The 9,760-nt window shown below is 47.0% G+C and overlaps 1 protein-coding gene across 2 annotated transcripts in view; it reads right to left on the reverse strand.

Moving 5' to 3' along the window:
* The window catches only part of LOC133139999 (group 3 secretory phospholipase A2-like), a 15,506-nt gene extending 6,186 nt beyond the window's left edge, over window positions 1-9,320 (reverse strand). The window contains exons 1-4 of one of the 2 annotated variants that reach the window (XM_061259493.1): window positions 8,353-9,320; window positions 6,726-6,858; window positions 3,986-4,111; window positions 1,284-1,873 (exon numbers count right to left, since the gene is read on the reverse strand). In XM_061259493.1, the coding sequence (XP_061115477.1) occupies window positions 1,284-1,873; window positions 3,986-4,111; window positions 6,726-6,858; window positions 8,353-8,914 (1,411 nt within the window). In that variant the 5' untranslated portion in view covers window positions 8,915-9,320. Of the gene's footprint in view, window positions 1-1,283; window positions 1,874-3,976; window positions 4,112-6,725; window positions 6,859-8,352 lie in introns of both variants that reach the window. The other variant, XM_061259492.1, reaches the window with a different exon arrangement.
* Between the last annotated feature and the right edge of the window lie 440 nt (window positions 9,321-9,760).

Consider the following 9,760-nt stretch of genomic DNA (forward strand, 5'->3'; position numbering starts at 1 on the left):
TCCCTGGGATTACCTAACGTTTCTATAATGTTTGAGGAATTCACAGCTGACGTGTATATGATATTTTATGAGATGGGTCTGTGTCAGGCCTGCAGGGAGGAATTCTCCTGCCAGACTCCGAGCCTGCTTCCACTAGCCCTCTGCGGGTTTAGCGTTAGCGTTAGCTTCTGAAGCACCATCCGAAATGAGCACGCATTCACACACACATACACCCTCCCTAAAATCAGCTTCATTTTATTTGATTTATGGGGCTGTGTGTGTGAGATTGTGTTTCATAGGAGCCAGGTGTTAAACAGGAGGTATTTGGGATCAGGTCAGGCCAGTATGTTGCGATGAGGTGGTGTGTATTTTAAATACACTTTCACACCTGATTCCATACATTTTTGGCAAAGATTCAAACCTTCCACATTATTTCTTTCCACAGTGAAAGGGTGTTCTGTGCTTAGAGCTGTGTTATATTCTCAAGTGTCACGACAGGTGTGCAAGCTAATGAGAGAGCAAAGGTAACTGTAGCATGAACGCATACTGTTCCTTTAAGGCTTTTTTTATTCAAAGGATTGCTATCAGCACACAACAACATTTCCCTCATAAATAGGGCCCTACCAGTTTTCACCGACAGTTTTTGGTGAATTTCAGTTTTCTAGTTTCTAACACATTTTGCGGCTTTTCAAGTGATCAAATACACGGGAGGAAACAAATTTCACGGAACGAGGCTGATTTCATGGTCTGTGACGCGATTTTCACGGCTGTGATTTTGGATGGATGCTCATGAAGGCAGTCTGCTTGAGTGAGTGAATGTTTCAGCCCCATTTTGACTGGATAAACACTGAGCGCAGACTGAGCGTGCCTGGATGTAGAGTGTAGTGGGTGAACGTAGTGTGTAGTGTTTAGCGTAGTGTGTAGTGTGGCTGTAGGGTGTAGCGTTTAGTATAGTGTGTAGTGTTTAGTATAGTGTTTAGTATAGTGTGTAGTGTGGCTATAGGGTGTAGTGTGTCGTGTTTAGTGTAGTGTGTAGTGTGGCTGTAGGGTGTAGTGTGTAGTATAGTCATAGATAGAATCATGATTCTCCCACCATGAACGTTGAAATGAGATCAGTGGGGTATTTCACAAAGCTGGCTGACTCCCCAAGCTTGGCACTGAATAAAACCTGGAACCCCCTCAAATATGGAACATGGACCAAAGTAAAAATAGCTGTTCCGGGCTTTACTCAGCACAGAAGTCCGGCTCACTCAGTTAGCCAGCTTCGTGAAATACGCCCCAGGACTCTGCTGCTCCCCGCGTACCTTTGTGTCTGGAGCCTTTGACGGGCGCAGGGAGGTTACTGACGGCATGTTTCGGGGGGGCCCAGGGCAGGTCAGAGGGGAGGGCGTTTTTGGAACCCCCACTCTTCCCAGCATGCAATGGCGTGGTCTTCCTCACAACAGCTCTGTGAGTCGTGGGGGTAGAGGTGGTGGTGGTAGAGGTGGTGGTGGTAGAGGAGGTGGTGGTAGAGGTGGTGGTGGTTCTCGGTACCGGAGAAGCAGTTAGCACATTAGCTTTCCTTCTTTTCCCACTGCCTGACGTCTTCTGGCTGGGCAGGAAGGTATCCCCCCGCGCCGGGCCCTTGGCACCACAGCGCCCCCTAGGCGTGGAGGTCTTGGGTTCGCCGCCCTGCAGTGGGCACTTGTTGCCCCTCCCCCGGGGGGTCGTGCTGTTTCTGGCGGGCGAGGTCACATGATGGGAGGCTGAAGAGGAACTGACAACACGTTCTCCTGCAGGGGATGTTGGGACAGCAGTGACCTCCGCCCCCTCGACCACCTGCACCAGCTGAGTGGAGTTGTATGGGGTTGGATAACTGAAGACAGCATAGGGAGCCACCTCCACTGCTTTACACCTGGTGGGAGAAAGGTGAGAACTCAGCACCTGGTCAGAAAGCACATAATCAATCCCCCCTTGTGGACATGGGTTTGAATCCCTGCCATGTCAATCTATAACCCTGTCTCCATAAAGTGCAAAGATAAAAAAAGATGGTAGACTGCCTTTTTTAAAAGAAAGAGGAATCAACACTTTTCTATGCTGGGTACCTCTATTCATTTTTACAATTAAAATGTTGTACTACTGTCAATCTCAGTTGGTACAGGTGTAAATCAGCTTAATGTGATGTTTGTACCCAGTTTGGCCATCCAGTAGTTATGTCCAGCATAGTGACCCTCTGTCTCCCCTCACAACTAAAAGCCCAAAGAGAACTTCAGGATTCACAATGATGCCAGATTCATGTTGGGCTGAATGTGAGTGAAAGCTGTATAAACACTCATGAAGCACTTCCACCACTGATCTGAGGTCAGCCATCCCAGACACCTGACACCTTAAAATCAGCTGCTGATGTGACTCTTTCATTATTTTGTTGAACTGCCCTGACATGCAAATCCATTCCAATCTGCCTCACCTGTCAGTAACCCCACACACACACACACATACACGCACACACACACAGGCGCACACACACACACACAGGCGCACACACACACACACAGGCGCACACACACACACACACACACACTCCTGCATGGTTGACTGGCTGCTTCAGCGGAACCTACAGCTGGAGCCTGTCCATGGAAACAGATTTGGGTGGCGTCTGTTGCCCAAAGGCGCTTTGCTGAGCTACGCTGACTCAGACACATCGATACAGGCCCACTGACTGGAGCTGCGTTGCTGGAGCATTTCACATTTCTCAGTGCACACATGGGTTCTGGTCAAAAAAGCTTCTGGAGCAAGATCTAGATCTACAACAAAAATCTTCGCGTAAATGCAAAAATAAATTCTCTGTGGGAGTTCAGAACTGAATAATATTTGCAAACATGTTCACCCAATACATTCATTAATTCATTCATTATTCTAACCCGCTTATCCTGAACAGGGTTGCAGGGGAGCTGGAGCCTGTCCAGGGTGTGTTCCTGCCTTTCGCCCAATGTATGCTGGGATAGGTCGCAGGGCACACACACCATTCACTCACACACTCACACACTCATACCTACGGGCAATTTAGACTCTCCAATCAGCCTAACCTGCATGACTTTGGACTGCGGGAGGAAACCGGAGTACCCAGAGGAAACCCACGCAAACACGGGGAGAACATGCAAACTCCACCCAGAGAGGCCCCAGCCAACGGGGATTCGAACCCAGGACCTCCTTGCTGTGAGGCGGCAGTGCTACCCACTGCACCATCCGTGCCGCCTCACCCAATACGTATGTATGTTAAATGATGTAACATACTGTATTTAAAAAATAATAATAATAATAAAAATAAATAAATAAATAAATAAATAAAATAAAAAAATGTCCGTGTTTGAACCTGTCATTTCATGACCTTCTGATAACACATCCTATTTTCTGTTATAACACGCAGATAATACAACCTGTCTTCAGTCACTGAGTTTACAACCTGTCTTCAGTCACTGAGTTTACAACCTGTCTTCAGTCACTGAGTTGCTCGCTTGCAACTGCAAGTTCCTGCAGGCAAACTATGAAGGATATAATGAGCTTGGCTACACAGGGCTACACTGGGCTACACTGTGCAATGCTTCCATCAGCACATAGTGCTGCTGTGCAACCATCTCAAGCAGGGGGATTTCACTTTAAGCTTTTAAATTCATAAAATGGATCAATGCCGGTGGCTGCAACATATTGTTTCAGACTGAGTTCTGTTAAGGCTTACAGGACAGATCAAAGGCCTGACGGGTCATGGAGAAGAAGAAAGGGCCATTGCAGTGTTCACTCGAAAGCTTGGCATCATGCAGAACACTGTCTAAATATGAGGTGGTCAATGACAGCCATGCCTGTTTCACATTATTGCTCTTATTCTCTTAAAGGAAAGTCATTAAACTCTTATTCTCTTAAAGGGAAGTCATTACACTCTTATTATCTCAAAGGAAATCATCACGCTCTTATTCTCTTGAAGGGAAGTCATTACGCTCTTCTTCTCTGAAAGTGAACTCACAGTCCCCACCAGTTGAGCTGGGTGCAGTGCTTCTTTTGGATGAAGGTGAAACACGGCACCTTCATCATGTTGAAGAAGCTGTAGCCCACCATGTTAGCAATGGTGTCATTTTCCCCCTGCAGACACTGGCGGAACCTGTGGAGAGGAGAGAGGGAGAGAGAGAGAGAGAGAGAGAGAGAGAGGAGATGGGGGAGAAAGAAAGAGGACAGAATGGGTGAAGGAGAAAGGAGAGAGAAGTGAGAGAGAGGAGAGAGGAGGGAGGAGAGAGAGAGGAGGGAGGAGAGCATGTTACAGCCTTTTCTGTGACCAGTCCTGTGGACCTGTTCACCTTCAAGTTTTTACAAGGTTTAGGTAGTTTAGGTAGTTTAGGTGGTCCTACCCTGGACCAGTGCAGAACCATACAATGTACTGAGGAAGAACTGATTTCACACTGAACATTTTACTCTGTGCACATCGTGGTCAAGCTGGCTGCTGTCGATTTGAGAACCGTCCTCTGTGTGCAGTGATTACAGAATTACAGACACAGATTCATGTGACAGGAGAGGATTCCTGTACCCTGGTCAAATGTTCAGGGAAGTTTGTTCACATTATTGTTTTATGTTTCCAGCAATCTTTTCTTTTCACTCCTGGGCTGTATTTCACAAAGCAGGATTACTGGGTTAGATGGATACCTGCACTGCGTAAAACCCACAAAGCAGGATTACTCAGTTAGCTGGATAACTGCACTGAGTAAAACCCACAAAGCAGGATTACTCAGTTAGCTGGATAACTGCACTGAGTAAAACCCACAAAGCAGGATTACTCAGTTAGCTGGATAACTGCACTGAGTAAAACCCACAAAGCAGGATTACTCAGTTAGCTGGATAACTGCACTGAGTAAAACCCACAAAGCAGGATTACTCAGTTAGCTGGATAACTGCACTGAGTAAAACCCACAAAGCAGGATTACTCAGTTAGCAGGATAACTGCAGTAAAACCCACAAAGCAGGGTTACTCAGTTCGTAGGATGACTGCAGTAAAACCCACAAAGCAGGATTACTCAGTTAGCTGGATAACTGCACTGAGTAAAACCCACAAAGCAGGGTTACTCAGTTCGTAGGATGACTGCAGTAAAACCCGGAGCCGCTACTTCTACTGCAGTCCATGTCCCAATTCTGTCACTGGAGTTGGTGAATCAGATTGTGGATTTTTGGGATGGTGCCTACTACACTCAGCACCTGCAGAGTGAAAGAAAGGATTCTGCCACGCCCCCTAATCGCACCTGGCACACACACAGCGTCATATCCCTTTCATGTGTCAACAACTCAAATCCAGCATATCAAACATTCACAACCAACGTTTCTTTATATTGTCACAGCAACGCACACACACACGCACACAAAACAGAAGAGCTGGGTAGTCAGTTGTAACACACCCAGCGGTTAAAATAAAGGAAATCCTAATGCACTCTGTACGTGTTCCACCTGCCCTGCCAATCGAAGACAGATGTGTGTGGGAAGAGGAGGAGGGAGGTGGAGGAGGGGGGTATTTTGGAAATATTTGCAATCTTGGATTTCTTGCCAATAGAGCAAGATGAATGGAATTGCCATGGAGAGAAAGGGGGAGAGAGAGAGTACAAAAGACAGAGAGTGATGGAGAGAACAGAACAGAGGCAGAGAGAGAGAAAAACAGAGACTCTCAGAAATAAAGTGACAGTGGAGGCACATTTTTGTTCTTCAAGGATCAAATTTCCCAAATGTACGTGAAAGAACAGTAATGTTCCCTTTGGGCACAGATCAGTATGTTTTCCAAGCAGAGAAAGGTAGAAATTAATTATATATTGCTGGTTAGAGGTACAATTTTATGGACCTTCCAGGTACCGCCCCAGTGACAAGCATTTATACATTTTTTCTGAGAGTGGGGAGTGAGACCACAAGAGAGGGGAGAAAGAGAGGGATTAAGTAAGAGAAAAACAGAGAAAGTGAGGAGAACCAAGCGGTTTTATGCTGAAATGTAGCTGCAGGTGTGTGCAGTGTTCAGGTGTGTGGAGTGTTCAGGTGTGTCCAGTGTTCAGGTGTGTGGAGTGTTCAGGTGTGTGGAGTGTTCAGGTGTGTCCAGTGTTCAGGTGTGTGGAGTGTTCAGGTGTGTCCAGTGTCCAGGTGTGTGCAGTGTTCAGGTATGTGGAGTGTTCAGGCATGTGCAGTGTTCAGGTCTGTGCAGTGTTCAGGTGTGTCCAGTGTTCAGGTCTGTGCAGTGTTCAGGTGTGTGAGTGTTCAGGTGTGTGGAGTGTTCAGGGGTGTCCAGTGTTCAGGTCTGTGCAGTGTTCAGGTGTGTGGAGTGTTCAGGTCTGTGCAGTGTTCAGGTGTGTGAGTGTTCAGGTGTGTGGAGTGTTCAGGGGTGTCCAGTGTTCAGGTCTGTGCAGTGTTCAGGTGTGTGGTGTGTTCAGGTCTGTGCAGTGTTCAGGTGTGTGAGTGTTCAGGTGTGTGGAGTGTTCAGGGGTGTACAGTGTTCAGGTCTGTGCAGTGTTCAGGTGTGTCCAGTGTTCAGGTCTGTGCAGTGTTCAGGTGTGTGGAGTGTTCGGGTGTGCAGTGTTCAGGTGTGTGGAGTGTTCAGGTGTGTCCAGTGTTCAGGTGTGTGGAGTGTTCAGGTATGTCCAGTGTTCAGGTCTGTCCAGTGTTCAGGTCTGTGCAGTGTTCAGGTGTGCGAGTGTTCAGGTGTGTCCAGTGTTCAGGTTTGGAATGTTCAGGTGTACCCCACGTTCTGGGCTCACCTGAGGTCACACTCGCAGTGGGACACGGTGAAGAAGTTGGAGTTGAAGACGCCGTAGTTGACCCTGAAGGCGCGGATGGTGTGGCTGCAGTGGTCGTGTTCCCGGCAGCACCTGTCCGCCTTCTCAAACAGACCTGTCAGCGCAGGCCAGGTGAGGTCAGAGCTCAGCAAACACACAGGTCCTCATTAAAACCACGGACACACCAATACTATGTATTTTAACCCTTTGAAAAGTAGGTAGACATCAGAGAGGGTACAGACAGGTAGAGAGCAGAGAGGGTAACAGACAGGTAGAGAGCAGTGAGGCTACAGACAGGTAGAGAGCATGCAGTGTTCCTTATCATCGAAAGAATGTTACTTTATTTTAAATCATACATTACAGGTGAGCTGTCACTAATAAAACCCTGGATGATGTCAAGATTGCAGATCACTTGTAAGAGCTTGAACCTGTCAAATAGCACTTGTGGCAATATAGCAGTCACTTCAAGTTATGTAAGCTCTCGGTTTAAATATTCATATTACTGACTACTTTGTAATGGGGGTGATTTTCTGGCAGGTGATACTCCACCTTGGATAACCTCCATGAGGAGTCATACCTCTGCTATGCTGCGCTCTGGTCTCATGCGTAATTTCAACGACAGACAATTAATTCATTTTCCCTCAGGCACCAGCCCACAGATTTCACATTGGGCAAGATCCCCGGAGGCCCCGGAGGATTCCCGTCTCACTCCAACAATTTTAGCAGAATTTTCTCAGGATTTGAAAACTTGACAAGACATGAAAAATTGCCATCTCCAGGTTAGGTGCTGACCTGGATCAAATACGTAATTATTCCTCATTAAAATAATTTTCTACACTTCACTTAGCTTGTCTGGTGAAATGGAACCTATGAAATACTCTAAAAAAAAAACCCTCTCCTTCTGGTCCTCTTGTTTGGCTCAATTGCACCAGGGAAGATGAATGAAGCACAAAAAAGTATTTCAATGCAAAACAATAACGTGTTTGACCCAGGTTGGATTAAGTGGTGTGTGCGGTGAGTGTTCTGGTGCAGAAGTGCTGCCCAATAAGGATCACATTTACTCTGGCCATTTTACACTATGCGGCTTCAGCGGATCGATAACATCCACTAAGGCTAGAATGGATTCCGAAATCCACTCATAACTGCTCACAATATCCAACATTCATGAGCCTTCATTTAAGAAATGACAGTTGTCTCTGTGTTCATACGCTGTGAGTGGAGCAGCTTTCCCTCGGTTATTGCCCGGGCGGATGTGTCTGAACATCCACACATTCCTTCTGCCGGGCCTCGTGGCCTTCTTCAGCTCAGATTTACAGCTCGGCCATGCAAATTTCACAGCACTGTAATCACCCGAGGCAATGGCCATGTAAACATTCCATAAATACACACATAATCGTAAATAATAAATACATACTGCGTGTGTACTCGAGTGTGTGTGTATGTGCGCACACAGCAAAATGTCTGGTGTTAACTCAACTCTAATAGGGACCGTATGCACTCTGCCATACGCACATATCAAAAATATGAATACTGCACCCTGGGTGATGGATTGCATAGTTAACTCTGCATTACTGAGCGCTGGAATGTTTTCCGGTTTGATGTAACTCACCGATATCATCGTAGGCGTTCGCCTTCGAGCCCATTCCACACCAGAGCGTGCCGGGGAATATCCAGGCTCTCTTTCGGCGCCGGAGCTCCGGTCCCGAGCTGACCGCGGGATTCCGCAGCGAGGCTCGTCCAAGATCAGCATCTTCCAGGTCCCTCGTCAGACGAACGGAAGGTTCGAATCCGGCCACAGAGCCAAGCACGCACGGGCTACCGGGTGCGAGCAGGAGGGAGGTGTTAAACCGCTCCTCTAGATTTCCGGAGAAATCTGCGGCGCGCTTCTCCTGACAGAGAGACAGGTAGCTCTCGGTGACCTCGCGCTCCTGGATGATCACGCAGTCTACGAGGCGCTGGCTTTCTGTCCACGTGCTAAGGTACAGACGCAGCGTCCCAGCTGACTGGCGGAGGAAACCGTAATGAACGCGCCCGCCTGTTGCAGAAATCCAGGAGCAGAGGTTAGCATTGCGCGGGTCCGTTTTCGTGAGTGCAGAAGTTCCATCAGATGCTGTAGAAAAGTTATACAACGCCAGGAAAATAATTAAGTGCAGCTCGCTTCTGATTTGCATTTCAAAACACAGTCGGCTGATGAAAGACTATCCACTGGACTTCTATGGTTTAATAAATAATAAACTGACAAGTGTCAAATAAAAAGTTCGCATGCGGACCCGACGATATTGGAAGACAATACCCAGGCAATCATTTACTACCTTTTTATGCGAAAACAATTTAAAAAAGAATACCAAGATAAACCATTTACAGAGAAGTTTTTAAAACACGCTGCCTTCTGCTATTTCTGCTCTATGGAAACCAAGTCTCTGCATGTCTATATATGCATGCACGCCGCTCTATAGGCAATGACAGCTTGTGCGCGTTCCTTGCCAAGTGCATTCTGCAGGACTACTTTCAAGGAAACCAAATACGCTTATTTATACGGAGCATTGCAGGAAGTCACAATAAAGCGCATTCTGAAGAGACCCCACAGGAAGGGTGAGGTCTGCCGGCGGTGAAGGGAAGCTAACGTGGGCGCGTCGAGGGCCTCCCCTTCGGTATGAGGTGATGCATCACCTGAAAAAACACGGCAATTCTCATAATCCTATTGGATGATAGATGTCAGGCACTCTCACACACCCCCTCATTGACATAAAGATCCAGGAAAGGGCGGATGCCTGCACGCGTAAAAGCGCATAAACCATCCCCGTGTAGTTCAAAACGGTAGAGTGTAAAACAATTGCGTCCCTTTAAAAATATATATTAATAAGTGTATTCTGGCGAAAATGATAGAGTAAAGGTAAACGACACGCTATATTTGCGCGATTTCCAGAGTAATCTTTAATTCAATATTTTGTCTTCAATGGAACCCGTCCTCGGGATGTCTCTTATTGCACCTATAGGATTTATGATATGATTTGCGC

The sequence above is a fragment of the Conger conger genome, chromosome 11 (assembly GCF_963514075.1).
Source record: "Conger conger chromosome 11, fConCon1.1, whole genome shotgun sequence".
In the NCBI taxonomy this organism is placed as follows: domain Eukaryota; kingdom Metazoa; phylum Chordata; class Actinopteri; order Anguilliformes; family Congridae; genus Conger; species Conger conger.